This window comes from Phocoena sinus, chromosome 5 (assembly GCF_008692025.1).
Source record: "Phocoena sinus isolate mPhoSin1 chromosome 5, mPhoSin1.pri, whole genome shotgun sequence".
NCBI lineage: Eukaryota > Metazoa > Chordata > Mammalia > Artiodactyla > Phocoenidae > Phocoena > Phocoena sinus.
In genome coordinates, this window is record NC_045767.1 from 4647574 (window position 1) to 4669190 (window position 21617).

The window sequence follows — 21617 nt, forward strand, 5'->3', positions numbered from 1 at the left end:
GTTAACATGTTAGGCTGCCACAGTTTAATGGATAGTGGCAGAAGTTGTGAGTCTCCTGGGTCAGAGGCAAAGGACCATTTATTGCCTAGAGCAGTAGCAGGAAGTAGAATATCAACACTTATGCCAGTTTCCTGAGCCCCAGGTCCCACCAAGTAATACCAGGAGGACCAGGTGATACCTGCACATGCAGTGAGTTTCATTATAGGAGAGGAACTTGATGGGAAACTCCAATTTGTAATGCGGGACTAGCAAACCTATCCAACTGTGCCCTGGAGAGAGACATTATCTCTTTTATTCTAGACAGCAAACAAATCTGCCCTTGGCCCCAGAGGAAGACATTATCTCTGTCTTCCAAGGATGTTTGCTATACAAAAATCCCTGAAAAGATAGTCCAGGAAAAAAGCTGTTAATGCCCTTGCCCCAAAGACGTACAGAAATACAAGAGATCAATGGAGAATTGTCTCTCAACAAGTAGCTGCTTCAAAGCCTTTGTCAGATACCTCCACTGTGTTCTCTCAGCATTGACATCTTTTTTTCCCATATGAATTGAGATTTTTCCTGGTTCTTTGTATGCTTAGTAATTTTGATTGTATCCTGGATAGTTTGACTGTTCTGTTTGTTTGTTTTTTTTTCAAACTGTATCCAGCTTTATTAAAGATACTTTTCATAAACAATCATGGTATTTCAGGCAGGACATGGGCAGACAATCGTTAACAGTATACAACAACTTTCAAACTCCCTTTTTCAGTGGGCTACCAAAATCTGAAAGCCACTATAAAACCCAATGAAGTCTTCTTGTGATGCTCTGAACAGGGAAAGTTTAGAGTGAGGGTTGACATTTCACATTTAGTATGTTGTTTAACAACTTTTCACAAGCCGACCCTGACTTTCAGGAAATGGAAATGAAAATAGCAGAAGTATCAGTCTGAAGGTCCACAACCTAAAAAAGGAACCGCTGCTCTTTTGAGGGACGCCATCTCAGTGGTCACACTGGAAAGTCCAGATTGCCTGACATACTGGTAACCAATTTTGAGGGGTCACGTTCCAACAGGTCTCTGGGTTTAAGGGAGTCAAGTCTAGGCTGAAAGTGGTGAGGGAGAAGAGGACATAAAAACTAATTTTAGTTTTTCCACACCACAAGGCGTTTGTGCCAAGGTGGCTACTGTGTGTCAACATCAAGGAACCCCTCCTTCCTGGGAACCGAGAGGAAGTCTCTCACAGCCAGACGGGAAAGGTGTTCTTTATCCCATGTCAATCCAGCTTCGGAGACAATCTATTAGTGACATGTGCTCTTCCCCCAAAAAACAATAATGAAGTGTTCCGTATGCTAACAACATAGCTTAAAAAAAAAAAAAGTAAAACAAAATTCTGCATTTTTATAAAACTTGATAGAAAATGGTACTTCAAACTGTACAGTCAGCAGAAGCGCACAGTTATCAAGAAGGCACGCACCTCACTTGGCATCTCCTGCACCCTCAGCTTTCTGTGCCTGGTCTGTTTCGGCACCTCCGTTTTCTGCAGGGTTATTCCCATCCTTGCCTGTATCAGCTTCCCCCTTTTTCCCTTTGGGTACCTTCTCTCCCTTCTTTGCAGGGACCTTTCTAGGCTTGGGCTCTGGCTTTGGAGGAGCAGGTTTAGCAGATGACCTTGCAGATCTTCTCTGTGGTTCGTCCTTCACCTTGGTTTTATCTCCTTTAGCATCCCCTTCAGCCTTTCTCTTGGGCGTGGTGGCGACGGCGGCGTGACGTGGGCGCTGGACACGGGCACGCAGTGGCGCGCGGCTTTGGCCGGTCCAGGGGTCGCTCTCACCTCTTCTTCACACTGCTCCGACTGTTCTGTTTTGAAACTCTGTGTATTGTTTAAATTCTATTGAGAATGTTGATATTTCGGTTTTAGCAGGCAATCAGCCTGGGTAGGTTCAGGCAGTAGTGTAATGGTGTGCATCTCAAGGGAACTAGGATTTTGGAAGGAAGGGGAAAGGTTTGGATTTGGCAATGGAGAGCAAGCAGGACTCGAAGGATTTAAAACAAAACAAGACAAAACACCTACAACTTGAGAGTATTGCAAGGAAACGAGGAGACGGCCAGGTTTTTGGTTAGAGTAAGAAGATAAAGGGAAAGGTTAGAAGAGTTGTTAAGGGCAACAGGGGATTTGACTCATGACAGCACAATGAAAGAGTCAGGATAGATTAAGAAAAGTGGGAAGTTAGGCTAGATTAGAGCAAAGCATTATGGGGTTAAGAATCTATATGATGAGTTCAAAAAGAGACATGCACCCCAGTGTTCACTGCAGCACTATTTACAATAGCCAGGACATGGAGGCAACCTAAGTGTCCATCGACAGAGGAATGGATGAAGAAGATGTGGCACATGTATACAAGGGAATATTACTCAGCCATAAAAAGAAACGAAACTGAGTTATTTGTAGTGAGGTGGATGGACCTAGAGTCTGTCATACAGAGTGAAATAAGTCAGAAAGAGAAAAACAAATACCGTATGGTAACACATATATATATGGAATCTAAAAAAATGGTTCCGATGAACCCTAGAGGCAGGACAGGAATAAAGATGCAGACATAGAGAAAGGACTTGAGGACACGGGGAGGGGGAAGGGTAAGGTGGGACAAAGTGAGAGAGTGGCATGGACATATATACACTACTAAATGTAAAACAGATAGCTAGTGGGGAGCATCGTGTAGCACAGGGAGATCAGCTCGGTGCTTTGGGACCACCTAGAGGGGTGGGAGAGGGAGGGTGGGAGGGAGGGAGACGCAAGAGGGAGGGGATATGGGGATATAAGTATACATATAGCTGATTCACTTTGTTGTGTTGTGGCTGGAAGGACTTGTGGAGCCATTCTTTAAATCCAGAACACTGAAAACCCGCAAAGCGTCCTTTAGAGACTAAATCCTTCGTGTTGCTGCCACTGGACAGGCAATCTTCCAGGAGCATGGAAATCCTGCTGTGGGTGGGAAGTGTATAATGATGTATATATACCTACTGGGAAAACCCAAGAAAAACAACATCATTTTAGGTCTCTCCTCAAACTTCAACTTATCAGAGGGGCCTTATTTGAACATGTTAACTGAAGTAGTATTTTTTGTGGTCACTTTCCATCCTCTTACTATGCTTCCCCCACCTTCTTAGCACTTATCACCACCTGTCATGTATTTATTTGTTTAGTATTTCTTCTCAGTAGAATGTAAAGATCTTGAGAACAGATTTTTTTCTTTTTTTTACTGCTTATTTCCAGGACCCAGAATAGTTCCTGAATATTTACAGAATGAATGAATGGATAGATAAGAATATTAGACCCATTAAATGAGTTCAGTATCACGGCCAATTACAAAATCAATAATCCTAAAATAGTGTTCCTATAGACCAGCAAAAGCCTTCAGAAGAATATTTTAAAAGATAATATTTATTAACAGCAACCAAAAACATATCCAGAAGTAAACTAAATGGAAACTAAATAATATGGAAATTTTACTGACAGAATTGAATGAATAGTGAAGTGTGCCATATTGCTGGATGGAAAGACATAATATTGTTATGATGAAAATTCTCCCCAAATTAACCTATAAATTTAACACAGTATCAATCAAAATCCCAGCAAAATTTTTAGGGGAGACAGAGGGGCAAAATTTGATTAAAAGATTTAAAATTTCATCAGGAAGAATAAAGGCTTTATATAGTCAATTAAATTCTGAAGGAAGGCACTGATAAGGGACCTTGCTCTACCAGACACAAAACCAAAAAATATAGGAAAAGACAAATTTGTGGTATGTATCAAAGCCTTAAAAAAAAAAAAAAAAAAAAAAAAGGTGCATAGCCCAGGCATTCCACTTCTGGAAATTTTTCCAGTCAGTGTTTGCTAAGTAGAGGATGGTTCAATTAAACAAATACCTGTGGAATACCATGGAACTTTTAAGAATGATGGTGTAGAACTACATTAGTTGCTATGGAAGGTGTTCACCATATATTTTTGTGTTAAAAAAACTGATTACAAAACAATACATCTGTTATCCTCATTTCTTATAAAATTGAAAAATAATTATATATATATATATATACATAAAGAAATAAACTGGATGGAAGGTTATACATGAAAATTTTAATGGTAGTCCCTTGGGAATAAGGATTACAAACGATTAAAGCTTTTTGTTGTTTTTTTGAATTTGTATACTGAAAAAATTAGGAAGTTTCCCCCAAAATGGGATGGCAGTTAAACTCTTCACTATTGCCACCTGGTGGCTACCACTGACAGATATCATTTCTTTTCTATCACCTTAAGAAACAACACACATAACATCATAACTATAAAGTTGTAAAGAAATCTGCAGTATCACCTAGTTCTAGCCATCATTTTATGGCTGAGAAAATAAAAGGCAAAAACGTTTAAGCCATTTGTCTAGAGTCACACTGTTAGTGAAACTTATTAATAGTAACAAACTCTTGTTAAGCCCTTTCGCTAAGTACTTTATATAGACTGTCTCATTTTATTCTCATAGGAACATATGACGTAGCTCCTGTTTTTACTCTCATTTATCCTTGTTTAACCAATGAGGATCTGAGGCTCACAGAAAATGACCTACCCGAGGCTGCACGCTCAGGGTAGAGCAGGCATCTGAGGTCCACAACCCTTTCCTGAACCTCCGCTACGGTGCCACCTTAGTCTCTGAATTGCCCTTGCCCTTTCCATTATATCCCACTGCCTCTTCCTTCAGTGCTTTTGGTGAAAACTGTTACATATGCCCAGTGTTATGTTCCTCCAGGTTGAAAAGAGAGTATAAACATTTATGGAGAGAAATATAAAGAAACGAAGTGGTTTTACCCTCAGCTCCTTTTAAGAATCTTGTCCAGATGGAAACAGACTTACTTTGAATTGTTCCAGTGTCCAGATCCTAAGGAATCTTAGAGACTTGGGACCATGGATAGGCTTCCCTGGGTTCCCTGCTCCAGTTTTCCGCATGCTATGTTCTCCCCTTAAGTTTTCGTTGACCAGAGCTGAAGAGTTACCATCACTATGTGTGTTGTCCGTGTACTTCTTCCCCTCTCTCTTCTAGCCCTTGCCCAAATTCTTAGGGAGAACAGTCCCTAGCTCTGGATCTATCTTCATGCATCAAAAACAAATGGCACAGCTGCTAATAAGTGCAAAAATTGTACTAGGGATAAATCTTTTGAAAGTGAAATTAGAAATGGGAAATAACTAGTGCGATTAGCCTCTGTAGCCCTTGAGAACCTAAAAAGTCTTTCAGAATTGTTCCCAAAATGAACACATGCCTTTGAACTATCATCTAGTTAAAGCTGACTTTTCTTAAGCACAAGTGTGCTTCAAAATAAATTAAATCTTTTAATTTGTACTAGTGCTGTAAAAGTGTTATTTTTCTAAGCTAGCGAAAAGAACATAGTTGTTAGACAGTCTCGAGTTAAAATTCACGTATAAGCTATGGCTTGAGTAAATTATTAAATTTAACTTAAATTGCAATTTTTTCTTACCTCTAAAATTAAGGATAATAATATCACCAAAGGTGGTGGAGAGGATTCAATGAGATGACACATGAAAATGACATACAGGCATCTAGCAGATACACACTTCCTTCCCTTCTCCCTGTGTTATGTACTTATCTCATCCAAACGTTCTTCATACACCTGGGCTAGGGTTTCTTTGAAGGAATCAGTTCTACCTCAGCCAGTCTGAGGTGTTTGAGGCTCTTTACTTTTTTTCTTTCACATCCCATCTTCAGTCTGTCAGTAAGTCCTGTGGGCATCACTTTCAGGATAGATGCTCAATTCGACTTTTTTTTAACCCCTCCACAGCTACCATGCCTGTCCAAGCCACCATCATCTCTCATCTGACTGGTGCAGTAACTTCCTAACTGGACTCCCTACTTCCTTTCTTGCTCCCTACCATCTATTCTGCACATGCGGCCAAATTATTTGTTCACAAATTATGTCACTTCTCTATTCAAAACCTTCCAAGAGGTCCCCATCACTCTTAGACTAAAAATCTAAAGTCTTCACCAAAGACTACTAAACCTCTGTGACCGGAACCCTACCTACCATTCTCATACCTCTCTTCTATCTTGCTCTGCTGCAGCTGGACTGGCCTCCTTACTTTTTAAAAAACAACTGAAGTAGAATTGACGTACAATATTATATTAGTTTCAGGGGGCCTCCTTGCTATTATTCTTTTTTGCTGCCAACAATATACCTGCCTCAGGACCTGTATATCTGTTGTTCTCTCTGCCTGGAATGCTCCTCCTAGATCTTTAATGCCTTGCGTTTTCATTGCCTACCTCAGAGAGGCTGAACCTAGGCACCCCATTTAAACAGATACTCTTCCAAAACTCTCTCTCCTTAAGCTTCTTTATTTTTTCTCGTAGCGTCTACCAACTACCTCGGCATTGAAAAATACATACATACATATATATTTCTCCGTCTTCTCACTTGAAATGTAAGTTCTGTGGAGATGGAGACTGTGTTTTATTCTCTTTGTATCACTAGCATCTAGAACAGAGCCTGGCATGTGCCAGGCATTGCAAACTACTTGTTAAAAAAATATATTTGTGGAATGAATAAAAAAACGTTTAGCTTCCTGCCATCAAGTCAGCAAACTTGCCTCTTTCTATAGCCATCCTTTCCCCTCTTCCTCCTTTAAGTACAAGAGATGTTTTCCTTCTTGTCTGAGGTTAATGTCTCACCTGTGCTGCCTCCTCAATGACCTTGATTTAGTTTTTACATTCACCTCTCCCGCCTGCAGAATTCTCTTTCTAGTAGGCACAAGTCTCTCCTATCTTAAATAAAAATCAAGGGCTTCCTAGGGCTTCCCTGGTGGCGCAGCGGTTGAGAGTCCGCCTGCCGATGCAGGGCACACGGGTTCGTGCCCCGGTCTAGGAGGATCCCACATGCCACGGAGCGGCTGGGCCCGTGAGCCATGGCCGCTGAGCCTGCGCATCCGGAGCCTGTGCTCCGCAACGGGAGAGACCACAGCAGTGAGAGGCCCGTGTACCGCAAAAAAAAAAAAAAAAGAAAATCCTCTGTCTGCATCTCTTGTCACCTGCCAATCTCTCCTGCTCTTCACAGCCAAACTTCTTGAAATACTTCTTTATCCTCTTTGCATTCCTCACCTCTCCATCCATTCTGGTTTCTCTAAAACTCCTTAGAAAGAGCTCACTCCTGCTTTAATAGTTCTCTTCCCTGAGCTTTTCCAGGACATTACTCTCCTCATGCTTTCTCCTACTTCCCTGACTGCTACTCTTCCTGTCCCTCCCTAAAATTCTGTGTATCTGAGTTCAGATCAGGGTTCCCCTTATTCTGCAGATTCTCCCTTGGCAATCTTACCCATGCCCATGGTTTCGGTTACCACCCAAATCTGTATGCCCAGCCCTCATCTCCATCTACTAGGCTCACAATTTATATGACCTACTGCCTACTTGACCCCCACTTGGATTTCCACAAGCACCTCAACATAGAGATGTCATCTTCCCTCTCCTAACTTGTCTCTCCTCCGGTGTTACTTATTTTAGTGAATGGCACCATCATCCACCAGTTGTTCGCGGAAGCTACCCTTGGTTTCTCTTCTCCTTCAAAGCCCCTCACCCCCATCCAGCCAATCAGTAGGGTCCCGTTAATTCTGCTATATTGGGTCAAACTGTTGCCCCACCCCTACCCCCCGAAAGATATATCCAGGTCCTAACTCCTGGCACCTTTGAATGTGACCTTATTTGGAAACAGGATCTTTGCAGGTACGATTATTAAGTTAAGAATCTCGAGATGAGAGCATCCTGGATTTCGGATGGGCCCTAAGCCCAATGTCTGGTGCCCTTATGAGAGAAAGGAGAGGAAGAGGGAGAGGCAGATTTGATATGCAGGCACAGAGGAGGGGGCCATGGGAAGACCCCCGTGAAGATGGAGGTAGGCTCTGGAGCTACGCTGCTACAGGAACAACAAGGATTGCCAACCCTGCAGACGCCGTGATTTCAGACTTCTGGCCTCCAAAACTGTGAAAAGAATGAATTTCTGTTGTTTTATTCCCCAAGTTCGTAGTAATTTGTTATGGTAGTCCTAGGAAACTAATACATCTACCTTCTAAATATCTTGAAATCCGTCCACGTTTTTCCATCATCATTCTCCCCATCTAGTTCAGACCCTGATTACAACAGTCTTCTGCCTCGTCTCCCTGCTGCTCGTCTCAGCCGATCTTTCTAAAATGCATGGAATTTATTTCACTACTGACAATCTGTGAGTGGTTTGCCAGTGACTCCTGGATTAAGTCTAAATGCCTGGTCCAGGACTTAAAGAGTTTGGCTTCTGCTTACTTGGGTAGCCTTATTTCTCATCTCTCTTCACCCTCACCCTTAATTCTATGCTCCAGACTTAGTAGTAATTTCTTCCTTTTTATTTTTTGGCTACGCCGCACGGCATGTGGGATCTCAGTTCCCCAACGAGGGATGGAACCCATGCCCCCTGCAGTGGAAGCGCCGAGTCTTACCCAATGGACGGCCAGGGAAGTCCCGTAGTAATCACTTCTGATATTTATGGGATACCTACCCTGCGCCAGAAGACACTATTCTAGGAGATAGATCTCACAACGACCCTATAAGATAGGAAACAGGCCCCTTTCAATGTCTCTGCCTCTGGGACAGAGGCTCTTCTTGCCTAAAGCGCCCTCACTCTGTCTTCCCTTGCTCTCTGTCTCCTCCTCATAATTCACACCACAATGTAGGTCTCAGCCTATACAGCACTTCCTCCAGGAAGCAGTCCTTGATATTCCTAATCTGGGTTACGTGTCCCACCCCTACCGTCCGTATTCCTATCACACCCTGTACTTCCCCATCATGATATAAAACATTATAACTGTCTATTTACTGGTGTCTTAGTCTGTTCAGGCTGCTATAACAAAACATCACAGGCTGGGTAACTCAAAAACAACAGAAATTTATGTCTAACAATTCTGGAGGCTGAAAGTCTAACATCAGGGTGCCAGCATGGTCAGGTGAGGACCCTCTTTCGGGCTGCAGACTTCCCACTGTGTCCTCACATGGTGGTAGGGGTAAGCAAGCTCTCTCTGGGGCCTCTTTTATAAGGGCACCAATCCCATTCATAAGTGCTCTGCCCTCACGTATGACCCAATCACCTCCCAAATGTCTCACTTCCTCGTACCATCACCCTGGAGGCTAGGATTTCAACATAAGCATTTTGGGGGAACACAAACATTCAGACCATCCAATAGGCCTACAGCTCACACTGTATTTTATGTTTCCTGTGGAAAGTGGCTGTTCCTTTCTCTTGCCATTGTAACCCCATCCCCAGAATCTAGCACAGTGCCTGGCACAAAAGAGATACTCAACATATTCGAGTAAATCAAAGAACCTTGGGGCTTCCCTGGTGGCGCAGTGGTTGAGAGTCCGCCTGCCAATGCAGGGGACATGGGTTCACGCCCCGGTGCGGGAAGATCCCACATGCCGTGGAGCGGCTGGGCCCGTGAGCCATGGCCGCTGAGACTGCGCGTACAGAGCCTGTGCTCCGCAACGGGAGAGACCACAAGAGAGGCCCGTGTACCGTAAAAAAAAAAAAAAAAAAGAACCTTGAATAAAGGCTGTTAGTACCATATGTCTCTACTGACATAGAGTAGGAAAAAATGCACCCCTAGACCTAGATGCCAACTGTCCCCTCCCTCAGAATTCTGATGCCTCCTAAGCCTTTGCTTGGGCCCATTCTGAAACATCTTTTCATAAGAATTTCCTGAGACACCCAAGGCCAGTTACTTCTCACTTTCCCATCACACTCAGCACTTCGTCAAACAAGGCTCTCCAGGAAGCTATCCTCTCCCATTCCGCTTGCAATCCTCCCAAACCCTTCCTCTTCTGGCTCTGTCCTCTGCCCTGTGTCCTCTGGAACTCCTGCCTATTCAAAACAAACTCACCTATAGTCTCATCCTTATAACAAAATACTCCTTCCACCTCCTGGCCGTAAGCAGAAACCTGGTTTCCCTTTAGGAAACGACTCTTTCTCCTACCATCTGGGGTGGAGACTGTTAATCTGTCTCACCCTCATGGAGAAGCCTCTCCTTTCAGAATTATAGTTTTCAACCATCTACCTCTCTACTCCTGCTGTTTACTGCCATCTAGTAACTTCCTAGTTATTCTTTTCTCTAGTTTATGGTCTTTATCTCCACGTGAGCCCCACCGTCATCTGGGATCATTTGCTTGTCCATTTGGACAGCTCTGTCTTCTATGTCCTTGAACCCTCTCAATCTGATGACCTTTAACACACTACACTTGATCTACTCCGTGACTGCACTTAGGTTTGTCGCCAGGAACGGCCCTACCTCCTAAATCCTGAATTTCAGTATCTTCCATTCCGTTAGCACATAAATTTTCTTACGAAGTCCCGTCCTGCCACTTCATTTCTTAATCAGCCTAGATGCGTGGCTCAGCTTTTCATGGTCCAGCTTTTCACAAACGTCCTCACTACCTTGTACCCTTGTTTACCTGGCTCAGATGCAGCCTGGGAACACTATAAGCATTTACTTTTCATCCCTATACCCAGGCTTCTGAGTACTTGTCTGGGCTAGAACTCTTTTGGCTGGTTGTGATGAAAATCAATGCAAGATAGTTTAGAGAAAAGGAGAGTTTAATGGAGCTACCGGAGTAGCTCATGTGTCAAGAGTACAACTGGGGCTCCAAGACAGCTGGAACTAGAGACGCCTGCTGCTGGGACTCACTCTGTCTTTTCTGCTTCTCTCAATGTACTGGTTTTCTCCACATGACAAGAAATAGTCTCAAGCATCCTATCCTATGGTTCCTAGAAAGTTACTGTTTCCTCTTATTATAGTTCAGAAAATCCCAAGGGAGGGCTTTGACCTAGCGTAGATCAGGTGTTCGCTCACGGACCTATCACTTATAACTAGACAAGGTACTTGAGTCAGTAGCCTCCATTAGAACTAGATGACAGAATCAAGGAAGGAACAGTTTTCCCACGAGGAGAGAGTCGCAGACACGCAGAATAATAGGTGGATGCCTCAGAACTCCTAGAGATCGATGAATTGATGCCACTGTGAACTTACAATAGCAACGTTAGAAGGACTCTCAGAACTGTCCAGGAAGCCTACTTGTCCTTAAGGGCTTTGTTGAATCTCCCTCTGTTCTTACAGTTCCTCAAAATAGAATTCTGAGTGCTTCCGTAATCATACTGGATTAATCTTTCAGAGCCCTGTCATGTACTACATCTGGCCCTTGAGGTTTTAACTCAGTTATCAAATTTGACCATTTCTAAGCAATGGCTATTGCATGACAGAAGAATTAGGGTTGTCTAAAAGGATTTGAAAACAACAGTAAAAGTGCTTATTTTGAAAAGATCCTATGACCATGTATTGCTTGAAAGTTTTCACTGGACCTAACCAATGGCCTCTGAATTTCTCTCACAACTACGACATTCAAAACGAAAAAAACAACAAGTGACACCTCTATCTTGCAGAATACAGACACACCATGTATGCCGCTGATACTACTACTTAGCAAGCACTGGGTTTCCTCTAGGTTATATAATCCACAGCTCATGGCATACAGTAACTGCAAGTAGGAATGGGGTCTTATCAATTAAATGCCTGGTTCAGAGCAGTACCTACACTATTGATTTAATCTCGGTCCATGGTATGCTTGGCTTTTTGGCAAATGCTGAAAAGCATTAGCTTTTTCTTTTATAATTTACCTAATTTCTAACCTCACGTGAACTGTTAGAGTTCACAGGTGCTAAGCTCTAGTAGTAAGGTTCCTATAGCCCCAAGTGCAAGTTGAAGTGACAAGTAATCTCTTTTGAGCACCTTCTGGTTTCTTTTTCTGGCTCACGGAGCCATCTTTTAACCTACGACTGGTTTAAAGTGGATTGGTCATCCTGTATGATGACCTTTCTCATGGTAAGTTAATACATTTAAGTTGGCAGTCTAATTTATTCAGCGGTTTACGCAAACTGATCTCTCAGAGCTTTATTACCAGTGGATAAACTTTTAAAACAGAGTTCCTAAACCTGTATTTAGCTGCCAATCAGGCCCAACCCTGCTGTCTACCATTATATGCCACTACTTAAGCAATCCACTAGCTGGTCATATGCAAACTCATAAACCACTACAGGTCATATGGAAATAAATTTATTTATTTTTTTGGTCGGTCTTTTGCAGGTTGATTTTGATGGTGAAAATCGTCCAACTTTTGCTAATTAAGTTAGGGGCATATATAATGTCTTCACAATTATTGCATTTCCAGGTGAGATAAAATTCATCCACTTAGTAAACACTCAGTGAGCATTTCCTTTGTGCACGGCTTTATGGCTGGGGTAGTGAGGGACATAACAAAGTAAAATCCATGGTCCCAGGTCCCAATCCAGTTTAGGGGAAACTGGAAAACAGTTTGGAAACATTGTTATTTATTTTATAAACAACAATGTCAAATAATCAAGAACGAAATAAGTTTGAGCCGACACAAATATCAGATGTTCTGATATGAGCAGAAAGGACAGTAAAGCTGAATTTCCAGGAGGGGAGCATCACTGTGAGTTCAAATGGCCAGGGATGCATCACAGAGAAAGTGGGAAATGTGCTGTGCTTGGAAAGGAATAGGAATTGCATGGCGAATTCCATGCCGGAAGAATGGAACAAGGAAAAGCTTCAGTTTTAAAGCTTGGTGTGTGAGTCAGTTTGGCTGGGAGTTTTGACCAGGGCAGTTGTGGAAAATCAGATTGCAAAGGTAAGAGGAAGCGAGCCTATGCCTGCTGTCGATAACAGATATCGTGTGCAACTATAAAGAATCATCTTATGTTGGATGAATTTCTTTTTTCATCTTAGATGTCCCTGCCGTATCAAAAGTGCCCATTCTAATGCTTAGACCACAAGCCTGGAACACGGTGGAATATAGTATCATGGCAACAATTCACTACTTGTAATGTTGGTGAGGAATGTTGTATAAGGCTCACATGGCTCCAAATGTATTTAAGTGTTCAATGGATGCTCCCTTTGGAATCTCAGCAGTATTCTCAAGCAGGTTAATAACGGAACTACTTATGACTTTCCAGCTTATTGGTAGATACATTCACTCACGCAACAATTTATTGAGTACCAACTAGGTACCAGGCATTTAGTCTACCCTTTGAGGGATTTAAAGATGAATAAACATGATTTCTGCCCTTAAGAGCTTGTAATAGTATAAAAATAAGATAGACACTCAAAAAAGTTTAAGTTAATACTACATATAAAGATGAATAAAAGAAAGATGGAATGCGCTATGAAACATCAGAGAAGGAAGAAATTCAACTCAGCTGAGAAAAACCTTAACGAACGGGCAGAATTTGCTCAGTTGGTAATTGAGGAAAGAACATTTCAGCAAGAGAAGTATGAAAAAAGGCTTGGCGTGGCAAAGCATTAGGCATGTTTGCAGAACTGTGAATAACCTAGTTGTTAACTTGTTTGTTCACAGATTAATGGACAGCAGATTTCCAGTTTTTAAATTATGATGTGCTGACACCTGGGAAAGACACTGTACAACAACGCAGGTGGCCCTTTCTTTTTTCTTTCAAAGGTAATATTTTCAGTAAGCCGCCAGTGTGGTCCTCTTGACCACACAAAAAGCTAACCCTGAGATTTTCGTGAGCAACAATGAAAGAGCACAAAATGTAGATTCATGTCAGACTCTTTTAGTCAGAAAGGATCATTTAAATGTTTAAAAAACAGAAGTTCCAAGGCTTCATGATAATTTCTTCTTCTAACAGGAGAAAGCTCAAAGTTGTTTTTTCCAGAGCATCGCTAGGGGGATATTACTCAACACTAAAAAGGAATTAACCACCGATACATGCAACAACACAGATGATTCACAAAACAATTATGCTGAGTGAAAGAAACCAGATTAAAAAAGTAAATACTGTATGATGATCTCTTTTATATAAAAGTCTAGAAAATGCAAACTAATTTATAGATAAAGAAAGCTGAGGCTGGGGGCTGAGAAGGGTAGCAGGGAAGGATGACAGAAGGTCCTGAGAAAACCTTCTGGGGTAATGGATATATGTTTAGTACTTTGTGGTGATGATTTCATGGGTGTGTACATGTGTCACTTGTACATTTTAAATGTGAGGAGTCGGGCTTCCCTGGTGGCGCAGTGGTTGAGAGTCCGCCTGCCGATGCAGGGGACACGGGTTCGTGCCCCGGTCCGGGAAGATCCCACATGCCGCGGAGCGGCTGGGCCCGTGAACCATGGCCGCTGAGCCTGCGCGTCCGGAGCCTGTGCTCCGCAACGGGAGACGCCACAACAGTGAGAGGCCCGCGTACCGTAAAAAAACAAACAAACAAAAAAATGAGGAGTTTACTGTTTACTGTATGTAAACTATACCTCAATAAAATTGTTTTTAAAAGACACACTTCCATTTGAGGACCACCAACTTCATCTTCATACCATTTTATGTCAAATCTGAGTAAAAGATTAGTGTAGAGATCTGTGTGTGTGTGTGTTTTAATTTCTGAACCAGATAAGATAAGCATGAAGACAAAAGCACTTATATGATTAGGTATAAACTATCATAGTTAAATGATGAAGTAAAGTGGTCTACTATATTTTATTTCTATAGATTGAAATTGCTCAACTTTATTAGGGAATAAATACTAAGGAATATTTAAATTCAGAATATAAGTAGATAATGGAATAAACAGTCCTGTTACTACCTCATGCAATAATGTAAAAACAGACCATTCACTGACAGAGAAAATTTAACTTTAATCAACTACTCCACTTAGATGTAGAAACAACATTGCCATCTAGTTGTTGGATACTGAGTATACTGTTGGAATATTCTTGACAGTGTTCAATTTCTCTTGTATGTAGCTACTGAAGGAACATACAGAAGGCCCCAACCAATTAAATTACCTTCCTAAGGGTGTGACTGTGACTGCCACAGTGTGGTTATACTGCCACCGTAAGTACAAGGCAGGTGGCCGTGTATTCTCTGACTCCTTCATGCTCGAGGCTCTTCTGTGTGACACACACACACACACACACCAAGCAAAACAAACAACTTGATCCCTGCCCTGAGGAGATTAGTCTAGTCAGGGAAACCAACAACTAGGCGTTTCAATATGATACAGTGGGTGCCATGAGAGCAGAAGTACAGGCATAGCCTGTCCCACCTCGCTTCGCTTTATTGCTCTCTGCAGAAATTATGTTTACAAATTGAAGGCTTGTGGCAACCCTGCGTCGAGCGAGCTAGTCTGTCGGCACCATTTTCTCGACAGCATTTGCTCACTTCATGTCTGTGTCACATTTTGGCAATTCTCCCAATATTTCAAACTTTTTCATTATTATTATATTTGTTATGCTGACCTGTGATCCGTGATCTTTGACGTTACTATTGCAAAAAGATTATGACTTGCTGAAGGCTCAGATAATGGTCAGCATATTTTAGCTATAAAGTATTTTAAAATTAAGATATATATTGTGTTTTTAGACATAATGCTATTTATTGTACACTTAATAGACTTCAGTATAGTGTAAACATAACTATTATATGCACTGGGAAGCCAAAAAATTTGTGTGACTTGCTTTATTGTGATACTTGCTTTATTGTGATACTTTAATTGCGGTGGTCTGGAAGTGACCTGCAGTAGCTCTGAGGTGTGCCCGTACAGAAACTGTGTCAGCTCAAAAGAGCACCAGGGGGCAGTTGGGGGTTTAGGGGCCACAGGTGGGAAGAAGTTTATCTAAAATGAAAGCAATGAGTAAGAGAAGAAAAGTGATGAAATTCTGAGGTTTAGAGAGGTCAGGAAGATGAGACTCCGCAGTGGCCTGTAAACTATTTTATTCTAGAAGCAACAGGAAGCTGTTGAAGGATTCTAAGCCAAGGAATTAGATTTGTAATTGAGAAATAATATTCTGGCTGCAGTATGGAGAACAGATTAGTTTAGGCAAGATATGAGGCTACTAATGCATGACGGAAACTAATGAGGAAAACAGACGTGCACACAGGATGGAAGGCAGGTGAGCAGAGAAAACTGCGAAGCCTTCTCAGTCGACCTCGAGCTGGCAGAACCCACTGCTGCTCCCTCGGGCTCCCACTCGTTCTCACCTATGCATCTATCAAGGCACCCCTCATTTGTCACTGAATGTATTTATCTTTGTTTCTCCTACTAAGCTGTAAGGATCTTACAGGCAAGAATCACGTCACATTCATCACCGAATTCCCAGAGCCTAGCACAGAGCCTGGCAGATAGTCTTCAGTAAGACTTTGATATGAGTCCATGCTTTGTCCACTGTCTCATACTCCCTCCAAAAGACTGGTGAATGAAATCTTTCTCAAAAGCAGGAAAAAAGGGATTACATCTCATGTAAAGCACAGATGATGGCCCTTATACTAAAGAGGGTGCAGTCCATAGAGAAAGTCCTTGGGTTCTGTCCTCTGGGATGTCTGCTGCACGCCTGCCACAGTGTGGCAAATCCACGGCTGCTTGTTTTAAACCATAAGGAAGTCCAGCACAGACCAGGCCAAACACTACCACGCACAGCCTTCTGCACAGCAGCCCCCGCAAGGATCCAGCAATAACCACCCCACCATGGATCTAGAAACACTCCTACAGAGACAAGGCTCAACACTGCTGGGACCCTCGGTTAACCAGGGTCAAAGCAACTAGACAGAAAGCTGAGAAACTATAGTTCCATCCAAATAGTTGTCATTCCTGGTCCCTGCTCAGAAGGCAGACTCCTCAGCCACCGAGCAGCTTCCTCTCACTTTTTGTCTCCAGCTCCAAACTGCTGTGTACCTGACAGCACGCCCTCCTGACCCCTCATCTCTACTTTTCCCACAAAAATCCTCCCTTAGCCCCTTCCAGTGTGGGCCTTGGCCACCTATTCCACTATAAACAAACTCACCGATACACGTACAGCTTGTCTGATGAATGTCCTCGACTCCTTTCTCAAAGATACTACTTCCTTTGCAGTTTCCTCAAACTGCATGTACCACGAGGCTCAGAACTGGTATTACCCTTTTTTGTCCTGTAGCCTCGTCTAAAGCACTTCGCGCTCCTGTAAAAACTTTCATTCCTTTGAGGTTTATTCCACCCGATTTTGTCACCCTTTACCTTGCTTTGTCCCTAACAGCCATTTATCTCCAGATCATTCTCCACAGTAACATTATACCCGGATCATTTTATTCCTTTAAACCCCAATTCATTTCATCATTTCCTAGGCGATTTCAATATTCGTGTGGGTGGTCTGTTAAATACCCAAGCCTCACAGTTCCAGGGCCGCTGCCACACTCTCTGCTTTATTATGGAGTAGTTCTGAGTGATTTCAATACCCTTAACCTTCCATCCACAGACAGCATCCTCGGTATGCCTGATGCCACAATCGCATCAAGACCTTCATTCCTGTGATGCTGCCTTTTCTTCCAGTTTATTCTTGGTCCCATGTCTTTCCATATCTGGCCTGGATCTCTTAAATGGTCATATGGCCTCTTCTCTCACCAGTGCTTTCAATCCCCCTCCATGTTTTTCCTTCCCTGGTGTCTCTCTTCCAACACACACGTTTAGAACAGTGCCATATTCTGCCAGGCACCAACGCCTCAACCTCCTTCCCTTCATCCTCGTCTTTCTCCTCCATCCGTCGTCATCCAGCTCACAATTCTGGGTCAGTCCTGTAATATGCCTGGTTCTATAAGCCATTCAGCTGAGGTACTAGAAGTAATCATAAAAACCACTATACTTTCATGATTTCCAAACTCAATTCAGTGGTTAACACTGTTCATTAATGCTTTTTTCTTTAGTCAGCTGAATATTCCAAACTACCTCCATTCTCTCTTCAAATCCCTCCCAAAACTAACCTTTTACCCCCTCCTACTTCACAAATAGCATACTTTCCACTTCACAAAAAATATTGAGACCATCTAATATAAACCTCTTCTCTCACAGCTATAAATTTGCTTACACCATTCTCTTACTTCCGTTTTGTTTCCAAGAAAGGGTGTCTTTTTCAAGGCCTACGTCCTTTGGGACCTAACTCCATCAATTTTCTCCCTCCTCTACAAGTTCCTTTCCTTCTAATTATAATCATGCTCAAATCTCTCAACTATCATGACCCTTCTTTTTACCCCTTTATCTTCTTGTTGTTTCTGCCCTCCGTCTTCCCTTTCCATCTCATTCAAAGGTTTCTGACAAAGCGGCCTCTCCTGAAGCCTGTATGTCCTCACCTCCACGCACTGCTCACCTCAGTTCCCTGGCTTCAATTCCCACTACTCTGTGGAATCCAGTTCTGCTAAGTTTATGAAGGACTTCCTAACTGCAAGATCTAATAGACACTAGTATTTGTGAGTTTATGATAGTTTTCACTAATGGTAATGTTTTCCCCCCACTGCACTCAGGAAGAGTCACTCTTTGGCCTGAAGTATAATATTGTAGTTGGGGTGAAAGGTAAGGTACAGAATAGACCCTGTTATCTTGGGCTTTAATTATAATACTTTAGCAAGACAGCCTGGCAATCTCTAATAATCAATACGTCTATAACATACAGCTCTTGGCCACATTACCACGGGCATCTTAGCTACTGGAGTGGTCTCTTTTGCAAAACACTGCATTTCACTTAAGGGATAAAGGACGGTAGTTTCCAATTCACAGAACTGGTAAATGATCTCATGACACTTACCTTCACCATCTTAAAAATCCACTTCCCCATTGTAAAAGGAAATCCAAACACCAGCATAACAGGAGGTTATAGGGAAAAAAAAAGATAAGTTTGAAACATAAAGCAGTGTCATATATATCAAAAAGGGTAAACAAATCCTGTGTAAAAATGCATAGTTTAGAAAATGCTCATTTTTTAAAAATTTCAACAGTTCTTTCTTCTAAGGCAGTTCTAAACAGCACAAGGCATTTAACTTCAGTAATAGCCCTTTAAGCAAATGTATGTGGTCCAGGAACATAGCGTAGTTTAGTTTGCCTTGAAACGAAAACCTGGGTTCAAGTTCCTGCTCTAACATCTAGTTTTGTGAACTTGAACACCCAGCTGATAAGGCAGAGGAACACAGGGAAAGATGTACACGGGTCCTTTGACCCAGCTCTCTACTACTAGCTGGGCACCTTCTAGCAAGTCATGTAACATACCTCCATCTGTAAAGGAAGGATAATAGTACCTACATATAAACACTTTGGAGATTACAAAGGGGAATAACGTTTTAGATATTATTTGAGCCTCCTTTCTTCCTGAAAAATTATGTTACACATCCTGGTAACCCTTCCTCCTACTTTTCTCATCACTCTTGATAAATCAGTAAAAGTACCCTTAACCTTCTGGGAGAGTATAGAAACCAATGAAGCATTTGTTTCAATTGTTGACTTTTTCCCTACTTTCTGAGTGAGTTATAGTATTATCTTAGTATTACTCTATTTTTGTCCACCCACTTTTTCAATGGGGAATAAAAAAATTGTTGTTGTTTTTTAACTTTGTACAAAGTATCCCACATAGACCCAAAATCAACAAAAACGCCTACTGTTAACATTTTGCCATATTTATCTCAAACATGTTTTTAAGAAATAAAAACTAGATCCCCTATGTGGCTCTCCCTCCTTTCAAGAGAACCACTGTCCAGAATTCTGGACAGTGGTTCTGGACAGTTTATAATTCCCAAACCTATTTTTAAACTTTTACTTTATGTGAATATATCCATAAATGATACTTAGTCTTATCTCACTTAAAATTTTTACATATAAGAAACATAATACAATGCCATTTAACTTTTTTGATCACTACTGTTTTAGAGAGCAATCCTTGATTCACCTAATGCTAGCTTATTTGTATTAACTGTACAGCATTTCATTAAATGAATATAGTAAAATTTGTTTATGTTACATTTTATTTCCAAATTTCATTATTATAAACAATACTGTGATGAACATTCTTGCACGTCTCTCTGGCAAATGTGTGGGATGTTTACAAGGGCATATATATGTGTGTGTGTGTGTGTGTGTGTGTATACACACACATATACAGAGACACACATATATGTATATATACACAGGTATATATAGATATCCTAGAGGAATTGCCGGTTTACACACGTTTTGTTTTTTGTTTTGCGGTACCCGGGCCTCTCACCGCTGTGGCCTCTCCCGTTGCGGAGCACAGGCTCCGGACGCGCAGGCTCAGCAGCGGGCCCAGCCGCTCTGCGGCATGTGGGATCTTCCCGGACCGGGGCACGAAGCCGTGTCCCCTGCATCGGCAGGCGGACTCTCAACCACTGCGCCACCAGGAAAGCCCCACACGTTTGATTTTAGTAAATAAGTATTGCCAATTGCCCTCATAATGATTATACCAATTTATACTCCCAAAGACAGTACACCTGAGAGTTCCTGTGCTGTTTGTCAACATCTCTGCCAGCACTGACATTCAGACTTCTAAAATGTTACCGACTAGATGGATGTGAATGATCACATCTTGATTTTGAAACTTTTGACCCCAATCCTTAAAAAATTTTGACTCTTCAGCACTATTATCTTCTACTTCTCCTAGCTTTCTGACTACTACTTCTTGGTCTCTTTGGCTAGCTTATCTTTCTCAACCCCCTTTTCTCTCACTATTGGTAAGTCATCTTTTTTTTTTTTTTTAAACATCTTTATTGGAGTACAACTGCTTTACAATGGTGTGTTAGTTTCTGCTTTATAACAAAGTGAATCAGTTATGCATATACATATGTTCCCATATCTCTTCCCTCTTGCATCTCCCTCCCTCCCACTCTCCCTATCCCACCCCTCTAAGTGGTCACAAAGCACCGAGCTGATCTCCCTGTGCTATGCGGCTGCTTCCCACTAGCTAGCTATTTTACATTTGGTAGTGTATATATGTCCATGCCACTCTCTCACTTTGTCCCAGCTTACCCTTCCCCCTCCCCGTGTCCTCAAGTCCATTCTCTAGTAGGTCTGCATCTTTATTCCTGTCTTGCCCCTAGGTTCTTCTGACCACTTTTTTTTTTTTTAGATTCCATATATATGTGTTAGCATATGGTATTTGTTTTTCTCTTTCTGACTTACTTCACTCTGTATGACAGTCTCTAGGTCCATCCACCTCACTATAAATAACTCAATTTCGTTTCTTTTTATGGCTGAGTAATATACCATTGTATATATGTGCCACATCTTCTTTATCCATTCATCTGTCGATGGACACTTAGGTTGCTTCCATGTCCTGGTTATTGTAAATAAAGTTGCAATGAACATTGTGGTACATGACTCTCTTTGAATTATGGTTTTCTCAGGGTATATGCCTGCTAGTGGGATTGCTGGGTGATACGGTAGTTCTATTTTTAGTTTTTTAAGGAACCTCCATACTGTTCTCCATAGTGGCTATAGCAATTCACATTCCCACCAACAGTGCAAGAGGGTTCCCTTTTCTCCACACCCTCTCCAGCATTTACTGTTTGTAGATATTTTTGATGATGGCCATTCTGACTGGTGTGAGGTGATACCTCACTGTAGTTTTGATTTGCATTTCTCTAATGATTACTGATGTTGAGCATTCTTTCATGTGTTTGTTGGCAATCTGTGTATCTCCTTTGGAGAAATGTCTATTTAGGTCTTCTGCCCATTTTTGGATTGGG

General features: G+C 41.9%; 1 protein-coding gene across 1 annotated transcript; it reads right to left on the reverse strand.

Moving 5' to 3' along the window:
* Window positions 1–1453: 1453 nt before the first annotated feature.
* LOC116754534 (non-histone chromosomal protein HMG-17-like) lies at window positions 1454–15000 on the reverse strand. The gene is made up of 2 exons (XM_032633247.1): window positions 14909–15000; window positions 1454–1781 (listed from the first exon to the last, which is right to left on the reverse strand). Exons 1-2 carry the CDS (start codon window positions 14998–15000, stop codon window positions 1454–1456), a joined length of 420 nt encoding a protein of 139 aa, XP_032489138.1.
* Window positions 15001–21617: the final 6617 nt, after the last annotated feature.